We start from the raw sequence: 24,860 nt of genomic DNA on the forward strand, positions 1-24,860 counted from the left end.
GGAAAGAACCTAACCTGTTGAGTGACAGGTTCGTAGGGAGACCTTATCAGGGAGAATGGACCAGACTTGGTAAGGATTGACTGTGGAGATGAGGTTGCCATGATGCCTCTCATTTTGTTGTCACCCATACCCCCTTTACTGGCTCTCTCTTTCTACCTTCGGATACACTTAAATCTTCTCCTTTAATTGTCTGCCATCTTTTCCAGATACCTCGTTTCACTTCTTCCTTTTATAGCCAAATTCCTTTAAATATGATTAATAATCACAACTCCCATTTCTGCCCCTTCCCCTCCTTCATTAAATTATTTCCATGCTGGCTTCTGCCACAAACACTATTCTTCTCTCTAAGGACACAAGAGATTTCATTCTATCCAAATCCAGTAGTCTTATCTCAGTTCTCATCTTCCCAGAACTGTGAACTTGAGACCATTGATTACTCTCTTTTCTGTCAATATGAATGATACTGAACTTGTTGCCAGTTCTTTATCTATTTTTTAAATGTTTATTTCCTTCAAGCCCTTATCTGAGTTTGTAATTACTTATTTAATTATTTACTGAGTTATTTTTTGTTTACTGTACAGTAACTCTATGCCAGCAAGACCATGCAATATATTTTATTCACCAATGCATTTCAAGCATTAGTGTGGCATATAACAGATGCTCAGGATATGTTCATCAAATTAATGAAAATGACAGGGTCAAACAAGATTTTCTCCATGGCGCTTTCTAGCTTTCTTTATTCCTGTTTCTCGCCTTTCTCTGTTTCTTCCGTCTTTGTCCCCCGTCCTCTCACAGGAGGTACTTTTCCAGAAAGCTCAGACCTCAGTCTTTGGCTGCTGCTTTAGAGCACTTAGCCAGAGGCCGTCCACTTCTCCAGCTTAACTGAGGCCTTAATTCAGAAAACTCCTGGGTGTGCATCTCCTGTCCTGATCCATTTCTGAATCTTAGATTTTTAGAAATACTGTTCCAATTTACATTGCTACAGTTTTCTTAAAATCTTACTAATTTACTGGGTAAAAATAGCATCTTGTTTTCATTTGCTGTATAGAATGGATTGTTTTCTGTTTGTTTATTGGCACTTTGTCCTTTTTTTGTGAATTGTTTGTGTTTTTTGTCCATTTACCGTTGAGATCTTATAGTTTTTGTTTTCGGTTTCTGAACTTTATAAATGTCAATGTCATAAACGTTTAAATCCATTTAGCTACCTCAGTTTATAAACAAGGAAATTCAGACTCAGAGAGATGAAGTGACTTACCCAGGGCCATATAGTGAGTTAGCACCAGAGATGTAATGAGAATCCAGGTCTCTTGGGGCAGTGTTCTTTCTTGGTTAGCAGACTGCCATTGTGCCCTGAATCCCAGCCATATGTGCCTTAATTTTACTGGACCATCTCTATGGGTTCTGCCATCTGCTCAAGCTCACCTCTTTTAAATCAGAATTTAGTGCCTTTTCTTGTGTACTTGAAATGGGAGTTTTCTCCTAGTATTTTCAGTTTAGTCAGTGTTTGCTCTGACATAAACTCTTTAGGTGCAAATGTCCAGCAGGCAGTTGGAGATGTAGGACTGAAACTCAGATGAGAGACTAGACTAAAAATATGTATTTGGAAGACGTTCGCCTGGAAGCATTTGCTTAAAATCACTTAAGTGGATGAATTCTCTGAGTAAAAGAAAAGATTAAAGGGCTGAAGGATTGAGCTGGGGAGAATATCCGTGGCAGGGAAATGGGAAGAGGGAGAGGAGCCGGTGAAGAGGCAAGAGTGTAATTAGAGAGAGGAAGAGAACCAGGGCTGTGCAGTGACACGCGGGCTAAGGAGGAGAGTGGTTTGTTTTTTTTTTTGTTTTTTTGCGGTACGCGGGCCTCTCACTGCCGTGGCCTCTCCCGTTGCGGAGCACAGGCTCTGGACGCGCAAGCTCAGCGGCCATGGCTCACGGGCCCAGCCGCTCCGTGGCATGTGGGATCTTCCTGGACCGGGGCACGAACCCGTGTCCCCTGCATCGGCAGGCTGGCTCTCAACCACTGCACCACCAGGGAAGCCCAAGGAGAGTGTTTTGAGAGGCAGGGGAAGTGAGTAACCTCACTGTTCTCAAGTGGTCTGGGAAGTTGAGGGCCAGCTGGGCAAAAGCCTTTGGATCTAGCACCTAATGGGGCCTCTGTGTCTGAATACCTTTATTATAAAGGAAACCAGTGGGTGGGGATATTAAGTAAATGGCTGATGAGGCGGTGGAGTTAGACCTTGCACTCAACCTGGTAGGCAGGCATGCCCCACTTCTGCAATACTGTAGGTATAAATATTCTGGGAGAAGTTTTAAGTCCATCATATTGATCTGATTTTCATTTATAATTGATTAACAACAAAAAACCTTGTACTTACAAAGTGCTTTCACATCTACGACTTCATTTGATCCATATAACAATTCTATAAGGTAAATATTATTATTTCTTCGTTTTACAAATGAGAACACTGATTTCCTCATTTTACAAATGAGAACACTGAGGCTTAGAGAGTTTAAAGTAACTTGCCCCAGGTCGGGAAACCAAATAATAAGCGACAAAGCTAAGGTGGACTTATGCCATGTCATGCCACCTCCTGAAACCCAAAGATGCACCTTTGTCCACGGCAAGCTCTTACTTGTCCTTTAAGACCCAGATGAAACATAATCGTCTTGGTGAAGCAAAAAATGTTTGTTGAATGAATAAATGAGTTAGTGAGTGAGTGAATGAATGGGTATGTGATTTGACTTGCCCAAGTTCATGGGATAAGTTAGTGGCAAGGAACTTTCAAATGGCCTTCTGTTCTTAAGTTGTCCCATAGATTCAGCAATCCTGAACTGCTGATAAGCTCCTGTGTTCATTATCTATGAATAGTGCCATAACAAATCGCCAGAAAATTAGTGGTTTAAAAAGCACAGATTTATTATCTTACATTTCTATAGGTTAGAAGTTCAGTACAGGTCTCAGTGAGCCAAAATCAAGGTGTTGGCAGGGCTACATTCCTTTCTGGAGACTCTAGGGGAGAATCTGTTTCCTTGCCTTTTCCAGTTTCTAGAAGCCACCTGCATTCTGTGGCTTGTGATTCTCTTCCTCCATCTCCAGAGCTGGCAATGGTGGGTCGAATTCTTTTCACACCTCATCTCTCTGACCCACTCTTCTGTCTCTTCTGCCTTTAAGGACTCATGTGATTAGATTGGGCTCTCCTAGGTAATCCAGGCTCATCTCTCCATCTCGGGGTCCTTAACCTGAATCACATCTGCAAAGTCCCTTTTTCCATGTAAGGTAACATATTCAGAGGTTCTGAGGATTAGGGCATGGATGTCTTTGGGGACTGTTATTTTGCCTACCACAGCCCTCCAACTACTCTGTGCTCTTTCAGGTTCTATGCTCTTATTCATTCTACTGCTTGTCAAGACTCTGGACGAGAATTGCCTCTTTCATGATATTCCCTGGCCCGTTTGCCAGCCAAATTGACTCCTCTGTCCTTTTGGCCCTTGGTTTCCCCCTTCGATACTATCTTAGGACCTGTAACACTTTGGTGCACTGTTTTTGTTTAGGTGTCTTCTCCTGTGCTTAGACCTACCTGGAGCTCCTTGAGTAAAGGGCTGTGTCTTGTTCAACATTCTATCCCAAAGTCTAGCACAGGGCCTGTTACTTACTAAGTATTTGATAATGTTTGTTAAATGAGCAAAAGACCGCTTCCTGCAGGGAATTTGTCTTAATGTGCTGGGATGCAGAAGCCCCGAACTCTTAAACCCAAGGGACTTGACCTAGATCATAAGACCAGCCAGAGGCACTGCTTGCTTTAACATAAACTTCATGGAGCAAATAATGACTTTTTGCAGATCATTAACTTCCTCGATGTAGCTACTGACCAACTTGTGACCTTGGGGAAAGGTCATGGAGCCTCATTTTTTCCATCTGGATCAGGAGGAGGTAGGACTGTATGATCACTGGAGGCAACAGTATAGGGTTAATACTTGAGCTCTGCAGCCAAACTGCCTGCATTTGAAACTTGTCCCTGCTTCTTACTTGCCATGTCCTGCACAAGTTTCTTAACCTCTTAGTTCCTTAGTTCTTTACCTGTTAGACGGGGAATCATTATAGCACCTCATAGGGTTGTTCTGAGAATTCATTGACTTAAATGTAAAGCATTCAGTGCAGTGGCTAACTGTCATTATTGTTATCATGAAATTCCCTTTTTCATTTAAAGTTTGTCATTCTGTCTTGTTTTTTATAGAAGAGGGTTCCCTAGGCCTCCTCTCTCCTCTTTTCCTGCCCCAGACTCAGTGCCTTCCCTGCTGTTACTCTTCCTTCTGTCACCCTCTTGCTTGCAAAGCTTGCATCCCCCAGGTCTCCTCATAGCCCCCTGCCCTTCTTGGGGTGGTTTCCCTGGTGCTGGGAGAGCCTCCTGACCAGTCCAGGTGGGGCTCCTGTGGGAGTATCTGTGAGGTGTACTGCCCCCTGCAGGCCAAGAGCAGTGATTCCTTTGCCCTGGCCTGAGAGTCGAAGACTTCTGCCCTTTGGCTCTTCTGATTTAGGAATATCAAGAAGGTGAACAACATTATCTTAACAGAACTTTATTGGACACTCTCTCTGTGTGCCAGTCCCTAATAACAGAGAAGGACAGGGTGTTGGGGCATTAAGTATGCAGGCTCTGGGGTCAGGCTGCTGTGCTCAGGTCCTGGCTTCCATGCTCACTAGCCATGAAGCCCTGGGCAAGTAGTAAGCAGGAAGGGTTCTTAGCAATGGGTAAGAATTAGAAACTTTTCATTCAGTTCTTTACAGTATAGTTCCATTATTTTGTTTGCAATTGTGTGATTTTCCCAATCTACTGCATCCATATTGAAATGTTAGTACAAAGCCAATTTGAAAGCCAAATGTAAACTTTTTTTTCTTTGTAATGTAACTGTTTGATTCAGTTCCGCAAACATTTCTTGATTGTTTTGTGGTAAGGCACTATGCTGGGAGCTGGGAATCTATCTTGGAGTAAGGAGTAAGGTATGGGGCTCTGCACCCAAGATGTTTACATCAAGTTTAGAGGGAAAAGTGGCATTTAAACCTTCTAGGCAGAGAGAGCAGTGTGAGCTAAGTACAGAAATGTAAGAAGGCCAGACAGCCTGACCCTATCAAGGACATGCAAACTGCTTTCTATGGCTAGAACTTAGCACCTGGAGGCCAAAGGGGTAGGAGGGCTGGGACTGAGGAGAGGAAGGAAAGAGAGAGATATGGTGAGAGGTATGGCCAAAGAGGTTCCAGGTCATCGAGGGCTTGAATCTATACTTAGAAATTAACTTGAGGACAGAGGAGAGAACCATTGAAGGGCTTCTGGTAAGGGAATGATGTGATTAAATTGTGTTTTTAAAAGGTTAATTTGACTTTAATATAGAGGATGAATTGGAGAAGGCCACTCTGGGGACAAAGATTGATTAGTAAGTCATTGCAGTAGACGTGTGGAGAGGTGATGAGGACCTGAATCAGGGCAGCAGGGAGAATAAAGAGGGACATGAGGAAAAGGAAAAGGTGCAAGAAATGTTAAGGAGCCTAGGGACTTCCCTGGTGGTCCAGTGGTTAAGGCTTCGTCTTCCAATGCAGGGGGTGCATTAGCTCCCCCACCTCTTTGATCCCTGGTGGGGGAGCTAAGATCCCACATGACTTGGGGCCAAAAAACCAAAACATGAAACAGAAGCAATATTGTAACAAAGTCAATAAAGACTTTAACAATGGTCCACATCAAAAAAAAAATCTTAAAAAAAAATGTTAAGGAGCCTAAAATAACGGGTGAATGCTAGTGCCATGTGTGACAAGAAATACAGGAGGAGGGACTGAGGGGGATAATAATGAATTCCATTTTCCATTTTAGAAATGTCGAGCTAGAGGTGCTTGCAAAATAAGCAGGTAGAGATGTCCAGTAGGGGACTGGATATTTGGGTATTGTGCTCAGTGAGAGCCTTTAGGCTAGAGATATGTATTTGGGAGTCATCTGCTTGCAGATGGTAGTTGGACCACAGGAGTGGGTAAGATTACTCAGGGAAAACAGGTGAAGAAAGAAGAGAAAAGGCCAAGGACAATGTCCCAGCTGGGGTTCACAGGTAATTAAAGGTTGGGCAAGGCATGTACAGCCAGCAGAAGAGATGGAGAAGGAAGAGGAGAATCAGTAACAGGTGATATCTCAAAAAGCAATGGAAGAGAATATTTCAGAAGGAAAAAGGCAGCAGTGACAGATGCCACAGAGGTATCAAGTAATGTCACGATGGAAAAGGTCCATTGGATTTGACAAGAAGAAGGACTCTCTGTGGGACTTGTGCATCTTCATTTCTTGTATATAAAGGTGGATCAACAGTGCCTGTCTTGGGGAGAGAAAAGGATAAGGTGGGGAACACATGAAGGGAAGGATCTCTATTCCAAAGAAACCTGAATGCACTTCTAGTATAGCATATCCCGTGCTGTTAGGATTGCTTACAGGTTGAGCCAGCCCATGAGATTGTGAGCTGAACTGCATAGATACATACAGTCCCACTGCTCAGAGGAGACCCTTGTTAATAATTTCATTATAAATTCTTTTAGACTCTTTTTCTCTGTGTATAAACAAATATATGTGTTTGTTTATATATATATATACACACAATTGTAATTTTAAAAATAAATATTGGCTTATACTGTGCATGCTCTTCTGAGAATCTGAGTAAAGTAATCATCTTTCCATGTTACTACACGTAGAGCTATTGCAGTCTTTTTTTCCTGTATTTTTTTTTTTTTTTTGCGGTATGCGGGCCTCTCACCGCCGTGGCCTCTCCCGTTGCGGAGCAGAGGCTCCGGACGCGCAGGCTCAGCAGCCATGGTTCACGGGCCCAGCCACTCTGTGGCATGTGGGATCTTCCCGGACCAGGGCACGAACCCGTGTACCCTGCAGCGGCAGGCGGACTCTCAACCACTGCGCCACCAGGGAAGCCCGCTATTGCAGTCTTTAATGGCTGCCAAGTATTCATTGTTTGAATGGACTATAATTCATTTAACAGATTGGACCCTTAATGGTGAGCTTGTAGGTTGTTTTTAACTTTTTGCTGCTGTACACAGTACTGTAATGAATATTTTTATACATAAATCTTCTTTGCACACTTTGGCAGGGCGAGTGTAGGTTAAATTCCAGGGACGATGTCTCATTCATGTCTGTATCCTCAGCACCAGGCATTAAGTAGGTGCTCTGTAAAAGTATTAAAATGCCCTGAATTTAGGTCTTTGAGGTCCTGCAGTGTCTCATTTACCTTTGTGTTTTTACCATCCACAACAGTGACCAACAGCACAAAATATTGTTTTCTGAGTGAATAATCTCAAGGATATGGAGAACTCCAGCCAGAAAAGGAAAGTGTTGAGTAGTGACTTCAGCTTTAAGTGGCATGTGTTTCAGAAGCACCTCACTAAGCATCGCTAACTAGGAAGCACCTTGAGATATTTCTAATGAGGGCTCTGCATTCCTCCCCTTCACCTTCTTCCTTGTGATGAGTATTGATGTACTTCTTTCCCTGGTCAGCAGAAAGACTAGATAAAAATTCCTGGGAGATAATGGGATAGAGAGAGAAGTTAAAGAATCTTGTCTTCCCTTCAAAGTTACTTCCAGGATGCTCTTCACAGAACCTTTAAAGCAGGGACAGTTTCTTGTTCAGCCCTGCATGACTAGTACCTAGCGTACCTAGTACAAAGAGTAGGCCTTCAGTCGACATGTGAGGAGTAAATAAATCAAGCAAGTGTTGAGCTATGCAGTTGGTGTGATCTGAGAAATTTTCTAAATATTTTGACCATTTTCCCAAAATTGAATTCTTTTCCATTTCCTTTTGTTCATTGATGCCTCTTTTATTATATATTAATTTTTATATACAATAGGGTTTGTTCCTGAGCTTAATTAATTAATTATGGCCGCGTTGGGTCTTCGTTGCTGCGCACGGGCTTTCTCTAGTTGTGGCAATCAGGGACTGCTCTTTGTTGCAGTGCGCAGGCTTCTCATTGCGGTGGCTTCTCTTGTTGGTAGAGCACGGGCTCTAGGCGTGCAGGCTTCAGTAGTTGTGGCACATCGGCTCAGTAATTGTGGTGCATGGGCTTGGTTGCTCTGCAGCATGTGGGATCTTCCTGGACCAGGGCTTGAACCTGTGTCCCCTGCATTGGCAGGTGGATTCTTAATCACTGCACCACCAGGGAAGTCCCCTGAGCTTCACTTTTTATTCCACAGATCTATCCATCTGTTGTTTTGGTGCCAGTCCATATAATTTTAGTTGCTTTATAATATGTTCCAATAGCATATAAGGCTAGTTATACCTCATAATACATAAGAGTTTTATGCTATTACTCATTTGTTTTATGCTATTACTCATTTGTTTTTCTAAAATAAGTCTAAAGCTATTTGGATGTATTCTAATAAAAGCAGCCTTCTAAGATTTTTTATTGTAATTACATTAAATCTACAAATTAATTTCTATATTGACATCTCTGTACTGGTCTTTCCATCATATAATATGGTATATTTTCCCCTTTCATTCAAATTTTCTGTTATATATTTTAGTCAAAACATATGTATTTCCTCATCTGGGTTTCTCATTCCCCAACATTTACCAAACACCCACTCTCCCGATCCCCTCTCCTGCCCCTGTTTTCTGCTGGAGATCCAAAGATAAACGTGTCACAGCTCTTGCCCTCAAGGAGCTCTCTTTGGTGGGCAAGAAAGATAACTGATCAGATAATTACAACTAATTATAATAGTTATTGTGATGAACAGGAGCATGAGGTGCTAAGGAAGCACAGAGGAGAGGTACCAGCCAAGACTGGGGGTTATTATATTAAGGAAGACTTCCTGGAGAAGGGGACTCCTGAACTGAGTCTTAAAGGCAGAATGTAAGTTAACCAGATGAAGAGAGAAGAAGGAATATTCCAGGCAGACAAAATGCTCATTGGAGTATATGTTCAAAAGTAAAGAGGTGAGAAAAATATTGAAGTGTCTTAGGAGCTGCAAGTAGCTAGAGTATCGATGACAGTGGGGTAATAGCTGGAAATGAAGCTAGAAGGTAGATGGGAAGGTGGCAGATAGTGAAGGTACTTGTGTGACTAGATAAGAATTTGGATATAGGATTGAAAGGTTTAAGTGGTGGAGTGTAATGGTCAGATTAATGTTTTAAAAAATATCCCTGAAAGAGAAACGAATAAAGTTAAATAAAGACCACTCTGGCTGCAGTGTGGAAGGTGGCATTAAGAGGCCAGTCAGGCTGCTGGAGTCATCTGGAGGCGACATGCCCTAAGGCAAGGTCAGTGGTGACGGGATGGAGTTTAAGAGTGGTTCCAGAGCTATTAAGGAGATAGGCACATACACAAACAGCACATGGGCATGCAACCCCCTCTTGTTAATGAGTTGCTAAGTGGTTTATGGTTTTTACTAGTTTAAGCATGATTTTCCCCCTATTATACTGACTGTTTATTGCTGACATAAAAAAGCTATTGATTGTTTTTAAAAGTATACCTACCTTATATTCTAATACTTTTTGAACTTTAATTCTAAATGTTTACTTGATTTCTTTGGCTTTTCTATGTGTTTATTTTTATCTAAGTACTTTTGCATATGATATTTTTTGACCCTTTCCTCTTTTTCCATTTTTATTATGAAAATCTCAAACATTCACAAAAATAAAGAGAATAGTACAAACCCCCATAGGCCTTTCACCTACATTCAGTAACTATTAAGGTTTGGTCGCATTCACTTTATCTTTCCCTTTTTTGTGTTTTTGTGCTGTTACTGAAGTATTTTAAAGCGGAATCTCAGACCTTTTGTCATTTCAGCTCTACATACTTCAGTATGCATCTCTAAAACATATGGATCTTTTCTTACATGGCTACAATGCCATCATCGTGCTCAACAAAATCAACAATAATTCTTTGATATAATTGAATAACCAGTGTATATTTGTATTTCTTGTTTATATCAAAATATATTTTAATTGGTTTATTCCAGTCAGGATTTGGATCACACATCACATTTGATAGTTTGGACTCAAAAGACTCTTTTAATCTTTAGCAATCCATAACCTTACTCCCATTTTTTTAAAAGTGCCATTGATGATTGAATGTTGTCCTGTAGAATGTCCCACATTCTGGATTTGTTTCTTACGCTGTAATTTAACTTATTCCTCTGTCTCTCATATTTTCTATAAACTGGAGGTTAGCTTTGAATGACTAGTTACTAGGGTTATGGTTCATCTTTTCCTTGGGAGGAGGGTGTAAGACTACTTCATAGGTAGGGCTGTGAAGTGCTACCTCTATCTGATAGTGCCACTCTTAGGGATGCTAAGATTGATCAGTGGAGATGATGACACCTCATCTTTCCATTGTACATTTCCCCATCAACTTTTCATTGACTGATTTCATCCACTGTTGATTGTCACCTGAATGAATTATTTCATCATGGGCCACAAAATTTTTTTAAATTCTGTCAATTTTATCACATTTATTAGCTGAATAAAGAATATTCTGTCAATAACTTAGGACTGTTTGGTTGTCCTGAAATATAATATGTACTGAAAAGACAAGATAAATGCTTAATTCGTTTTCTTTTATTGCAATTTTTGGATTAAGGAGTTGGTACCTTAGGTGTTCCATTTTAAGTATCTATTGATCGTGCTTCTGTTTTATGACTTATTTCATTGGCTAGCCCAGTGATTCTCCGCCAGTGATTATCTTGTTATCTCAGCCTTTTAGAAACAGGTCTTCATTTGCACAAGAGCCTTTACATCCTTAGGTGTGTGAATGACTTGCTAAGTGCCACACATTAGTCCTTCCAGTTCTGTACCTTTCAGAAGAATACAGAACAACCTTTTCTTTGGTTTCTGTTCTCTTGTTCCAGGTCACACTGTGAACAAGATGCGTCAACACTCAGATTCAGAAGTGGCTTGTCTTGCCAGAGAAGTTTACACTGAATGGAGAACTTTCATTGAAAAACACAAGGATAGACCTTCTATAGAAGTCCGAAGTGATTCCAAAACCGAGACATTTAGGAAAAACGCCCAGAAATTACTCTCAGAAGCCTTGGAATTGGAGGTAATGTCCTGGTTGGAATGTGATGACTAGGTACTCTGGGTTAAATGACCTTCATATTTTCATAATGAGCTTTCATAGTCTTAAGTGCTATGGCTTTATTCTAACTTTTTTTTTTTTTAAAGATTCTGGATTTGTAAACGTTCTGGGGGACAGTATTGTATAAAGAGTACAGGCTTTGGAATTAGCAAGACATGAATTAAAACCCTGGCTCTAGTATGTGCTGGTTGTGACACCTTAGGCAAATCTCTTAACATTTCAGAGACTTGATTTTTTATCTGTGAAATGAAGATTATAATTCCTACTACCTAAGATTATTGGAAAGATTAAATGAACCATATATACAAAAGAATAGGACAGTGCCTGGTGGTTAGAAGTCACTTAATGAATGTTGGTTCCTTCCCATTTAAAATTCTTACCCTAACAAATACCATATGATATCACTTATATATGGAATCAAAATATGACACAAATGAACTTATTTACAAAACAGAAACAGACCCACAGACACAGAAAACAAACTTATGGTTACCAAAGGGGAAAGGGGTTAGGGGAGGGATAATTAGAAGTTTGGGATTAGCAGATAAAAACTACTATATACAAAATAAATAAACAACAAGGTCCTACCGTATAGCACAGGGAACTATATTCAATATCCCGTAATAAACCATAATGGAAAAGAATATGAAAAAGAATATATAAAATTGAATCCGTTTTCTGTACACCAGAAGCTAACACAGCATTGTAAATCAACTCTACTTCAATAAAAATAAATAAATAAAATTCTTTCCCTTTCCACTGAAGCAAAAATTCTGAGATGGACTCTGTTACGGAATATCAATGGCAAAATACATAGCTGTCTTTTGAAAAGACTGTACTCCATTTTCGGTCAGCACTCATACCTTTAGTTCTAATGTATATAGTCAATTGCACAATCCCTATCATCTTCATGACCAACAGTTAGAATGGTGTTAGTGGTTTGAGGTACACATGCTGGAAGAATTTTTGCTCATTAGCAATAGTATTAATCATCATCAAATAAATCTTATAGGTCAATTAATATTCTGTAAAAATCAGACATATAACATCCATATTTTTTCCTCTTAGGGTATCCCTAATAATGTATCCTTAAAGAATAACTTAATATTATTAACAAAAGAAGCAATTCAGAAGTCTGATTTAAATACCTGATCTGTCACTGCATTCTCTGAAAAAATATTTTAACCTTTCTATCTGTTATGTATCCACAAAAGAAAGGCAAATCGGCTTGTGGTATATTATTTACTTTTAAAAAATAAAGTTTGGGGTTTTTTAATACAAACTTATGATAGAAAATGAAAAAATATGGAAAGGAAAAATAAGATCACCATTGAACCTACCATCCAGACATAGTCTTGTTAACTTGTTAATTTTGGTGCATTTCCTGTTTGGTAAATTATTGTAGCTCTTTGTTTTTTTTTTTTTAAATAAATTTATTTATTTATTTATATTTTTGGCTGTGCACGGGCTTTCTCTAGTTGCAGTGAGCAGGAGCTACTCTTCGTTTCGGTGCGTGGGCTTCTCATTGTGGTGGCTTCTCTTGTTGCGGAGCATGGGCTCTAGGCACGCAGGCTTCAGTAGTTGTGGCACGTGGGCTCAGTAGTTGTGGCTCGCAGGCTTTAGAGCGCCGGCTCAGTAGTTGTGGCACACGGGCTTAGTTGCTCCGTGGCATGTGGGATCTTCCCGGACCAGGGCTTGAACCCGTGTCCCCTGCATCGGCAGGCGGATTCTTAACCACTGTGCCACCAGGGAAGTCCCTGTAGCTCTTTCAATGAATACTGGGCAAGTTATGATTATCCCAGACTTATTAAGAGCCAATTATGTACCAACTGTTCCATAAGATATTTTTATTGATTATTTAAATAACGTTGCAGAAAATTGACAATTATCCACATTTATGTTGTATTTTTAATCTTGATCAATATCAGCTAGTGTCATTTTGTATATACTTTTCTATATATTTCTGTTCTTATATTTATAATTTTTAATGTCTATTTGATGGTTCAGTGAATTAATATACTGTGTTTGCTTAACTTTTCCCAAGGAAATATTAATATGAATATTAAGCCCTTGGAAGAGAGAAAAAAAATATGAAGGTTGTAAGTCTAATTTTCTGGAGTATCGATTAGCCAACAAGACTCGCTATTTGATGTTTTAAAAGAAGTTTATTTTTAAAATAAACCAAAATTATTGCAGAAACATAGAGTGTGGGTATATAATATGTAGTTAATGTGGTGGTAAATACCAGTTCCCTGTGGTATCTTTTTAAGTAAATGATAATAATGAAGCTATGCTTGTAAGGATTAATGAGCAGTTTGCCTGCTATATTAAACTCAATAATAATTATCCTTTTAGTTTATCCATTAATTATCCTTTAACTGGCACATCAAGTGGTAAGCACTCAAGTGTTACAAAGCAAAGTTTAAAAAGTGATACATTCGTTAGTGCTTTCCAGTGTAATTGGAAAAAATATCAGATTAAGCATAGTTGAATGGTTTTGTTCCCAAAGAGTAAATTTTAAAAATTAAAAGTGTGCATCTTAGCCATCTTCCTTGGCCGAAGAAAATCAATCTGTTTTCCCTGCATAAACAACATTTTATAGTATTTTTTTATCAGTTTGGTATGTCAGAAAATACAAATACAAACACTTTTTACATAAAGTTAACTCTTAGCACCCATCATCATCCGAAATATTTTCATATTAGGGAACCATCTAATCCAGTATCTGGTCTTTGACAGTAACCAATGTTGAGTGCATTCAAATCAGACATCAGATCTCCATAAATGTACTATATCAGGCAGTAGTAAACCATTGGATAAGTTATTGGCCCAATAACTAAAAAGCTTTTGCAATTTGATCTTAGCATGTGTTTTTTCAAATCCACTCATTACATTTTTATAGAAAATAATGTTTCTATGTTATTTGTTTGGTCTTATCCTTTAGTAGTGAAAGCCACAGATAAAGAATATACACACACAGCCCAAAAGTGCATCTCTTTATTACTCTACACATCTTGCTTTCCAGATTCATGGATTGTTTCCTTGTTCTTGGAATAAAGGAATAGATGAATAAAATCTCCATTGTTGAGACCCACACTCCATTCCCCTTTACTTTCTCCCTTCCAGATCTTCTTTGTTCTTCCCTGTCTTTTAGATCTTTCCTCATATGAACGTCCCCTGTGGTGTCATTCTCTTACTTCCCCTTCCTCATTATCCACTCTCCTTCCTACCTCACGGCCTGTGATCATTTTCCTATTATGTCATTTAAAAAAAATGAATCTGATTCTCAAAGTGAGCCTGTTATCGTTAAGAGTTATGAAACACTGGCTGGTTGGCCCAGTTGGTTGTCAGATGGTGCTAATGAGATCCAGGTCAGGGGTACATCCCCATATGGGACTGTTAGTTTTTTCTTTGTTTAATGGCCTCAGACTGTACCTCTGGCTTTGACCAGCTCTTTAATAAATGTATTCAAGTGGTCAAAAAGGAGTGTGGGTATATATGTACAAATCCAATCATGCTATTGGAAAACTCATACAAAGTTTGCTTCTAGTGGGTATTCAGTTCACCAAATGTTTAGTTCTACTACTACTAGTGCCAGAGGAGAATGAAAACATGAATGAGTTGCAGTCCTTATCCTAAGAAAGCTTACTGTCTCCTGACTAAGAGCCTGTAAATGACTGACTAAGTACGAGGCAGGATGAAATATGTCTGAAATAGTGTTACTAGCAAGTGGTATAAACACACAAAGGACAGAACAATGAAATCTGATGGGGAAATCTGGGAAGCTTTCATGAAAAAGCACTTGAACTAGCCTTTGTAAGAGTGGTTGGATTTTGCTAACTAGAAAATACATATAAAATAGAAACATATTTCATATGCTATGTATAGGATGTTACTAAAAGAGCAGAAAAGGAGGGAGGTATACATGGGGAAAGAGGAAATTCATTTCACAGATATTTACTGAGCACTTAATATGTGCCAGTACCTATGCTACTAGGCATGGGGAATTTAGAAGTGGATCCAAAATGGTACCAGCCCTGGAGGGGCTCACAGTCTCTGAGGGAAGTAGGCAAATGAATAGTCACAATACAGTGTGGGAAGTTCTGCACTTAAGGTATACACATGAAGAAGAGCTTCTTCCCTTGTTTTTAAAGAGCTTAACAGATGTGGCAGACATCACTAATTGATTATGGCAGCATTTCTTCTGAGTCCAGAATCCTTGACAAAAGACAGCTCTGGGTGGATGTGTTTTATATCTTCACCCAGCAATTGCCAGTTTGTCCAGGATTGGACAACTGAATAACACATACTCAACGCACAGGTACAAATAGATAAGGAAGGCAAATCAGATTCTCTGTCTCTGGGAAACTGAACTGGGAAATACCAAGAAGCAACAGTGGGAGTTTTGAAACAGAAGAGATATTGGAGGAGTTATGAGGAAGCAGAAGCTATGGGTAGAGATGTGTAGAATAGGGGGAGAGAATAAGGCAGTTAGAATTGATAAGTAAGGCAAATGGAGAGGAGGAAAAACATTTGAAAAAGAGACCAGGCAAATCATGAGAGACACAGAGAAAGGATATGGTCCGTAAATAAATCCCTAGGTTTCTTACAGCATTCTTGTTTCCATTCATACACATGTATCTCATAGTAAAACCCCTTTTTCTCAAAGTCTCAGTAAGACTCTGGTCCTTTCACCCAAAAGGGCTTACCTAAATTACCCATTACCTAGATTAGAATCCATTGGGAAGGACTCTCAACTTGGGTAGGTTTGGATTATCCAAAGGCAGTTATAAGGTAGGCATTCTTCACTTCGTTCAATGAACATGTTACACACAAGGATGCATGATGAATCATTTTCCCTTATGATTTACATTTTAATATTACAAATGTTTTTCTTCATTTCTTCATTCCGATTGACCTTCATTTAACAAGAAGCATGCATGAGAATTGCTAGCTACTTGCTTCTTATTCCCATCACATTGCTGGTATAGCACCTATCCTGCTGCCCCTTGGTTTTCTGTGTACATGCCTCTCCTTTCTAGGCTGTGACTTCTTAGAGGGTAGGGGGTCAGGTGTTTTCTGCTTGGGTATCTCTAATACCTAGATCAGACCATACTCAGAGTAGCGACTCAATAACTATTTGCTGAATGAAGTATGAATAAGTATCCAGTTCTGTGAATTTCAAGGCACTCTCAAGGTTCTTTTTTATATATACTACAGTTTGATGGAATGGCCATGACTTATTTTTGCAAATGTACACATACCCTTCTTCCCCTAACAACCACTCCCCTCAAAAAAAGAAAAAAAATTTTTTAAAAAGCCTTTTTTCTTGCCTGTCGTATTAAGTGAATCTCTAAACAGTCAGTGACTAACCATCCTCACACTGGGACGAGGAACCCTCATTGGGGTGAGGAGCCTCTTTTGCAAATGTTGCTGGACAAATGCTGGGCAGATGGCCAGCCACCCTTATAGCCTTGTAAAGTAGTCTGGTACCTGGGCTGCCTCAGGCTGGGGGCTAGTTCAGTGCCCACCCAGGAGGCCATGAAAAGCTCAAGGAGTCTGGGTTCTGGAGAGCCATGGCACCACGTCCACTCACTCCAGCACCAGCCTTGGAGATAATCAGTCAGTCATCAGGACCCCAAACTTCCCTGAACACCTTTTGTCTGTTACACCTAGGCAGATGTCTGGACCTGGATATTCATTCTCTCTCTCCCTTTCTCTTTCTCTCTCTCTCTCAGTCCTGTTCTGTTCCCTGCGTGGTCCTCATTTCTTCCAGGTTTCTTTATTATATTCATTTTGGTCTGCTGGTCTCTCTCTTTCGTTAGGACACTTATCAAATGTCCGGTGATCCTTTTTTTATTTTGGTGCATTTTTTCCTTAAACTTTTCCTTTTTAAAATATATGTATAGGGCTTCCCCGGTGGCGCACTGGTTGAGAGTCTGCCTGCCGATGCAGGGGACACGGGTTCGTGCCCCGGTCCAGGAGGATCCCACCTGTCGCGGAGCGGCTGGGCCCGTGAGCCATGGCCGCTGAGCCTGCGCGTCCGGAGCCTGTGCTCCGCAACGGGAGAGGCCACAACAGTGAGAGGCCCGCGTACCGCAAAAAAAAAAATAAAAATAAAATAATAAAATAAAATATAAGTATAGTACATATATGGAAAAGCACACAAAAGATATATGTACAGCTCACTGAATTCATCACCAAGCAAGTGCCCACCTCACCTGGCCTGATCCTTCTCATTCTCCAGCTCTCACGTCAAATGCCGTTCCCTCCTGAGGCCAGGAGCTGCCCTCCAGGGTCGGGTCCCTTTGCTGTAGCTCTGTGCCCCAGAACTCGCTCATATCCTCTTTCCCAGCCCTCGGTACACTTGCAGTCCCTGCTTCTATCTGTCTCCAGCCAACCCGTGCTCTCTGTGGAGTCAAGAGCTGTGTTGACCTTGTTCACTGCTCTTTCCTCAGCCCAGGCACATAGTGCTGAGTAAGTATTTGAATGTGTGGTAGGGTGGGGAGGGAAAGAGTTGAAGGGAAAAAAGCAAATGAGAGAAATTTGTTTCCTGTTTTCAAGGAACTCACTCTCAGGGAAGACAAACTCAAAAAAATAGATCATTATAATATGTTATGAAAATGACTAAGGGAAGCTCGGGACACTGTGGCAGCCCCAAGGGGAACTTTCAGTCCTTTAAACTAGGATTTGCTTTTTTGCTTTTTGTTTTTTAGCTAAGCTTTGACACACAAATAGGAATGAGTTTCCTAGGGAAATTGCACCTTGCTGAGGAAACGTGTACCTGCGCAGAGGCATAGAGGTGTGTAAAAGCAGCTGAGGTTGTTCAGGCTGGGCCAGGGTCAGGACCAGGGAGGCGAATAGTGAGCGACGCACCTGGAAAGGAACGAAGTGAGGGGGTCTCTGACCAGCAACCCGGTCTGGCCTGGATCCAGATCGTGTGGGCAAAAGTCTCAGACCTGTCCTGCTTTCATTAGGCCTGTGACTTCAGGAGGGCTTGGGCCTGAGCCAGACCACCCCAGAATTGCCACAGGTCCTATCCTCTAGGCCCCTTTCTGCTTAGCTGACCCTGCAGAGGTCTCTCCAGACTCAGCTGGTCTCTCTGAAGGTTAAGGGGGCAGTGAGTATGGTGAAAGGGAAGAAACATGGGTGTTGGAGTCGGGGGCTCCGAGTTAGAGTCCCAACTCTGCCTCTTAATAGTTGTAAGATCTGGAGCACTCCTTTACCTTTGAATCTGTTTCCTCATCTATAAAATGAGATAGTAGGAGTTGTGAGCAGTAAATGTGAAAAGTGATTTATAAACTGCTTTACACACATATTAGGATCCAGACCCATTGTTTTTAAAATGCTATAAGGGGTTAAAAGTCACTTAAAAAACAAACAAAAAAGTATAAACTGTTATACTGATTTATTATCCTTGGTCTTCGTTTCCTGGTTGGTAAAGTACAGGGCCCAGGGCCCAGAACCCATTGCTTGGTTCAAGCCAGTTTCCTGTTATAATGGCAAATATTACCACCCGGCAGGGGTTGTGAATGAGGTCCCTGTCACAAAGCACATGGCCTTGTTCCTTAATTGCCAGGGTGGAATTAATTTGCTCTTCCTGTTTCTTTTGTGACAGGAAGTAGATGTCTTTGAATTTCAGTTGATTAATGGAGGCCTCTGAGCAAAGTGCTCCAGCCTCCCTTGCTTTTAATCCTTATGCAATGCAAGGCCCTAATTTGATAATTTTGCTGTTTTTTCAGATGGATCACCTACTGGTTGAAAATATTGAACGGGAAACGTTTCATCTCTGCTCCCGCCTCATTAATGGGCCATACCGGCGGACAGTGAGAGCCCTGGTCTTCACATTAAAGCATCGAGCTGAAATCCGGGCTCAGGTGAAGAACGGCACGCTGCCAGTCGGCACGTTTGTACAGACCCACAAAAAATGACCTGAGCATGGTTCCAACCCTGGGCTGGGCAGAAAGGAAAATGGGCCTTTCTCTGCCATTCAAAGACTCTTTTGAGTTTGGGCGATGGCTGATGCTGGCGGTGCTGAATTTTCCCATGGTGCCATTCCTTCAGACAGAGGATACAGAGAGCCCTGGGAGACAGACCTGCAGGAAATGCTTCATTAGCTGGAGTGCGCGGGTGCTGCCTAACAGGATGCGCGCTTGCTGTCGCTAGGAAGCGCAGTACGGTTGCCATCACCCAACACAGTGAAAGGGTGACGGATTCCACTGTGAATATGCCAGGGACACCTCTAAACTTCCTCCGTGTCAGGCAGATGAAGTTACTACTTTATTTTGCCACCCTGCAGGTAACTGAAACTCAATTACCACAGCTGCTCACTCAGTTCCGTCCCCCTGAGTTTAGATAGCTCCAGTGCCTCTCAGAACTCCCCTGTCTGTACTCTTTGCTCTACCCCAGGGGTGAGCCTGCCGGAGCCCGCCAACTACCCCTTCTTTCCAGAACTCACTTATCTGAACGTTGCAGCTCTCCCTGGAAGACCTGCGTTGGTCTCCAGAGCCCCCATGCTGAGGCTTCTAATGAGGAACTGTCCTGAAGCATCCCCACACCTTGGGGTTTATTTGAATATGTTGGCTCTCTCGGTTTAGGGCTCTGTAGAAGATACATAATGAAATTGCTCTTGAAATGAATTACTGTAGGAGAAAAATTATATACATATGTATTTTCAAATGAAATACCCGTATATAGACTTGCTTGAACAATTTTGTAAGTGATATTTGCTTTTTTAAAAAAGTAATAATAAACTGGGGCTTTTTTGTCCCTAAAACCAAAGGTATGGCTTGTTCACTGAAAAGTGTTTTGGGTTGAGAAAGAGTATAGTTGGTGAAAATAAAGAATGATTGGACAGGAATCTGAGGGAGATAGCAAGACCCAAAGGTTTTTTAGGTTAGGGGAGACTGGAGCATGTTTGTAATCTGAAAAGAAGGCGCCAGTAGAAAGGGAGAGATTTAGGGAATTCCCTGGCAGTCCAGTGGTTAGGACTCTGTGCTTCCACTGCTGGCGGCCCGGGTTCGATCCCTGGTCGGGGAACTAAGATTCTGCAAGCCTCGCAGCGTGGCCAAAAAAAAAAAAAGGGGAGAGATTTAAAATCCAGAAAAAGAAGAGATGGATTAAAAAGGAAGGACACCCTCTCTCTCACACTCACACACACACTCAGCTTTTTTCTGACACTCTTTTGACAGTAAGTTGCATACATCACAGATCTTTACCCCAAATGACCAATAAACAAGAAATGATGCTTAGGGACTTCTCTGGTGGTGCAGTGGATAAGACTCCGCTCTCCCAATGCAGGGGGCCTGGGTTTAAGCCCTGGTCAGGGAACTACGTCCCACATGCATGCTGCAACTAAGAGTTCACATGCCACAACTAAGGAGCCTGCCTGCCGCAACTAAGACCCGGTGCAACCAAATAAATATTTAAAAAAAGAAAAAGAAATGATGCTTAACCTCAAAAATATTCAAGAAAATGCAAAATAAAGCAATAATACAATGCCATTTTTCACCGATAAAACTGGAAAACATTTTAAATTAGGACACAGGGAGGGGGAAGGGTAAGCTGGGACAAAGACAGTAGCACTGACATAGTATATATGTCATAGTATATGTACTACCAAATGTAAAATAGATAGCTAGTGGGAAGCAGCTGCATAGCACAGGGAGATCAGCTCGGTGCTTTGTGGCCACCTACAGGGGTGGGATAGGGAGGGTGGGAGGGAGACACAAGAGGGAGGAGATATGGGGATATATGTATACACATAGCTGATTCACTTGGTTATGCAGCAAAAACTAACACAACATTGTAAAGCAATTATACTCTAATAAAGATGTTAAAAAAATAAAATGCCAACTTCTGGTGAAGATGTGGGGAAATGGTCACTTTTATACACTGATGGTGGGAATATGAATCACCACACCCTTCTTGGAAAATAATCTGCCGATATTTACAAATATTTAAACATATATGTACATTGACCCAGCAGAAAGTTTTCCTAAAGTAATACATACAAGGATGTTTTGTGCAGCATTATTTGTGTGTGGGGAAGACTGACAATGACTAGTCATTAAAAAGAATGGGACTTCCCTGGTGGCGCAGTGGATAAGAATCCACCTGCCAATGCAGGGGACACGGATTCGATCCCTGGTCCGAGGAAAATCCCACACGCCGCGGAGCAACTGGGCCCACGTGCCACAACTACTGAAGCCCGCGCGCCTAGAGCCCATGCTCTGCAACAAGAGAAGCCACTGCAATAAGCCCGCGCACTGCAACAAAGAGTAGCCCCTGCTCGCCACAACTAGAGAAAGACTGCGCGCAGCAACGAAGACCCAACGCAGCCAAAAATTAATTAATTAATTAATTTTTAAAAAAGAATGAATGACTGCTGTATCCATTGACCTGAAGGGTTGACTAAGATGTATTGTTAAGTGAAAAAATAAGAGATTTATAGAGAAATGTCTTTAATAAGAACCCAGTTTTATAAAAAGGAAACAAAAAAATCCTATATATGAATGTGTGTCTTTGTACAGGATTATATGGACACAGAGAAATGTATGAAACGATATATATCAGGTCATTTCCATTGGCTGCCTTAGGGAGGAGAGGGGAGTCAGAAGATGGCATGAGAGGAGATAGGAGTTGGGGAAGAAAAAAGTGTATCAAGATGAAATCTGCCAATGTAATGATGTTGAATATACTTGTATGATTTTGTGTGTATTTATGTTTATATTTTTGTTCTTTTAATGGATTAAGCTTATCAGAGATTTATTTTAGAGAAATTTAAAAAAAGAAGCAAGGACAGAAAGAAAGGAACTAACATTGTCTACTTTCTAGGTGCTAGATACTTTTTCTAAGATAATTTGTTAGCATTTACATTGATCTTTATATAGTTTTTTAAAAATCCTGTTGAATCATCTTGTTGTATTAGTAGGTATTGTTTCAGTTTTTTAGATTTCTTTTATTCAGCAACCATTTGCTGAGTACCCATTCCATGAGGCCTTGTGGATACCTGGCAGGAGCTACAGATGAGACCCTGAGGCTCACCAAGCAGAAGTATCTTGTTCAGTTTCCCACTGCTAGTGACTACGGGAGCTGGAATAATGATTGCTCAGCACTGTGCTAGACATTTGTAAAAATACCCAATTAAAGGTGAGAAAATTGAGGCTCAACAGTGGTTTAGTAACTTACTCAAGGTCACACGGATAGTGAATAGAAGATCTAAGATTCAAAACCCAGGTCTATGCTCAACATCGCTAATCATTAGAGAAATGCAAATCAAAACTGCAGTGAGGTTTCACTAGGTCCCATTTGTTTATTTTTGTTTTTATTTCCATTTCTCTAGGAGGTGGGTCAAAAAGGATCTTGCTGTGATTTATGTCATAGAATGTTCTGCCTATGTTTTCCTCTAAGAGTTTGATGGTGTCTGGCCTTACATTTAGGTCTTTAATCCATTTCTTTTTGTAGTGAGGTGGATGGACCTAGAGACTGTCATACAGAGTGAAGTAAGTCAGAAAGAGAAAAACAAATACCGTATGCTAACACATGTATATGGAATCTAAAAAAAAAAAAAAAAAAAATGGTCAGAAGAACCTAGGGGCAAGACAGGAATAAAGATGCAGACCTACTAGAGAATGGACTTGAGGATACGGGGAGGGGGAAGGGTAAGCTGGGACAAAGTGAGAGTGGCATGGACATATATACACTACCAAACGTAAAATAGAAAAGCTAGTGGGAAGCAGCTGTATAGCACAGGGAGATCAGCTCTGTGCTTTGTGACCACCTAGAGGGGTGGGATAGGGAGGGTGGGAGGGAGGAAGACGTGAGAGGGAGGAGATATGGAGATATATGTATATATATATATATATATATATATAGCTGATTCACTTTGTTATAAAGCAGAAACTAACATACCATTGTAAAGCAGTTATACTCCAATAAAGATGTTTAAAAAAAAAAAAACTGCATTGAGGTATCACCTCACGCCAGTCAGGATAACCATTATCAAAAAAGCTAGAGGGGCTTCCCTGGTGGTGCAGTGGTTGAGCGTCCGCCTGCCAATGCAGGGGACATGGGTTCGTGCCCCGGTCCGGGAAGATCCCACATGCCGCGGAGCGGCTGGGCCCGTGAGCCATGGCTGCTGAGCCTGCGCGTCCGGAGCCTGTGCTCCACAACGGGAGAGGCCACGACAGTGAGAGGTACGCAGGGTACGCAGGGTACGCAGAGGTACGCAGAGGTACGCAGGGTACCTCAAAAAAAAAAAAAGCTAGAAACAATAAATGCTGGAAAGGGTGTGGTGAAAAGGGAACCCTCCTACACTGTTGGTGGGAATGTACGTTGATACAACCACTGTGGAAAACAGTATGGAGGTTCCTTAAAAAATTAAAGATAGAACTACCATATGACCCAGCAATCCCACTACTGGGCATATACCCTGAGAAAACCATAATTCAAGAAGAGTCATGTACCACAATGTTCATTGCAGCTCTATTTACAATAGCCAGGACATGGAAGCAACCTAAGTGTCCATCGACAGATGAATGGATAAAGAAGATGTGGCTCATATATACAATGGAATATTACTCAGCCATAAAAAGAAATGAAATTGAGTTATTTGTAGTGAGGTGGATGGACCTAGAGTCTGTCATACGGAGTGAAGTAAGTCAGAAAGAGAAAAACAAATACCGTATGCTAACACATATATATGGAATCTAAAAAAAAAGGTTCTGAAGAACCTAGGGGCAGAACAGGAATAAAGAGGACATGGGGAGGGGGAAGAGTAAGCTGAGACGAAGTGAGAAAGTGGCATGGACATATATAAACTACCAAATGTAAAATAGATAGCTAGTGGGAAGCAGCTGCATAGCACAGGGAGATCAGCTCAGTGCTTTGTGACCACCTAGAGGGGTGGGATAGGGAGGGTGGGAGGGAGACGCAAGAGGGAGGGGATGTGGGGATTTACATATACATATAGCAGCCAAAAATTAATTAATTGTTTGTTATACAAACAATTTGTTATACTTTGTTATACTTTGTTATACAGCAGAAACTAACACAACATTGTAAAGCAATTATACTCCAATAAAGATGTTAGAAAAAAAAAAAAAAACAGGTCTATTTGCCTGTATATAGCCTCCCAGGTTGATTTCATCCACTCTCATGGTTTCAGGCATCTTTTACATGCTGATGACAACTCCAGTTTGTATCTTCAGCCCATCCCTGTCCCCCAAGTTTCAGACCCTGGATGACCAGGATCAAATTTGAAGGGCCTTTTGAGCACTAGGCGAAGGCGTTTGGACTGATTCCATGCAGGAACTATGCAGTTAGTTTTCTGGTTAAGGGGCTGTGTAGAAGAGAAGCTGGAGCAGGGAGAGAGACTGGAAGTGAGAAGCTTCATTTTTAAACAACCAAAAGGTTCTGTTAACTTAGGAACCTGGAGTAAGTTGAAGACAAATTGCTCTCTGGCTGAAAGCCTTCAGTGGTGATAGTTGGAAACTACAATGATTACAGAGATGTGCTTTGGAGATTTGGAAAGCAGACTATGTTATTTGTGGCTGTTTTCTCCTTGATGCATGTGCAGAATTTCCATGAACACTAATGGAGCTATTCTGAGTGCTTGCTGAAGGGAAGGAGGCTTGCAGACATCCATGCAAGCTTGCCCACCCACTAAGAAGCACCTCTGAGTTCCAGCCTCTTAAAAATGAAAGGGTCAGCTCGTGAAATGAGGTGAGGGAAGTTCCTGGGACCTCTGAGTTGCCTGT

General features: G+C 41.1%; 1 protein-coding gene across 4 annotated transcripts in view; it reads left to right on the forward strand.

The window, feature by feature from the left end:
* TCEANC2 (transcription elongation factor A N-terminal and central domain containing 2) overlaps positions 1-19,852 on the forward strand; it is a 36,890-nt gene extending 17,038 nt beyond the window's left edge. For all 4 annotated transcript variants that reach the window (XM_060005295.1, XM_060005308.1, XM_060005299.1 and 1 more), the window contains 2 exons: positions 10,871-11,064; positions 18,843-19,852. In XM_060005295.1, coding sequence (XP_059861278.1) covers positions 10,871-11,064; positions 18,843-19,031 — 383 coding nt within the window. In that variant the 3' untranslated portion in view covers positions 19,032-19,852. The remainder of the gene's footprint in view (positions 1-10,870; positions 11,065-18,842) is intronic.
* Positions 19,853-24,860: the final 5,008 nt, after the last annotated feature.

Source organism: Delphinus delphis, chromosome 1, assembly GCF_949987515.2.
Source record: "Delphinus delphis chromosome 1, mDelDel1.2, whole genome shotgun sequence".
Lineage (NCBI taxonomy): Eukaryota > Metazoa > Chordata > Mammalia > Artiodactyla > Delphinidae > Delphinus > Delphinus delphis.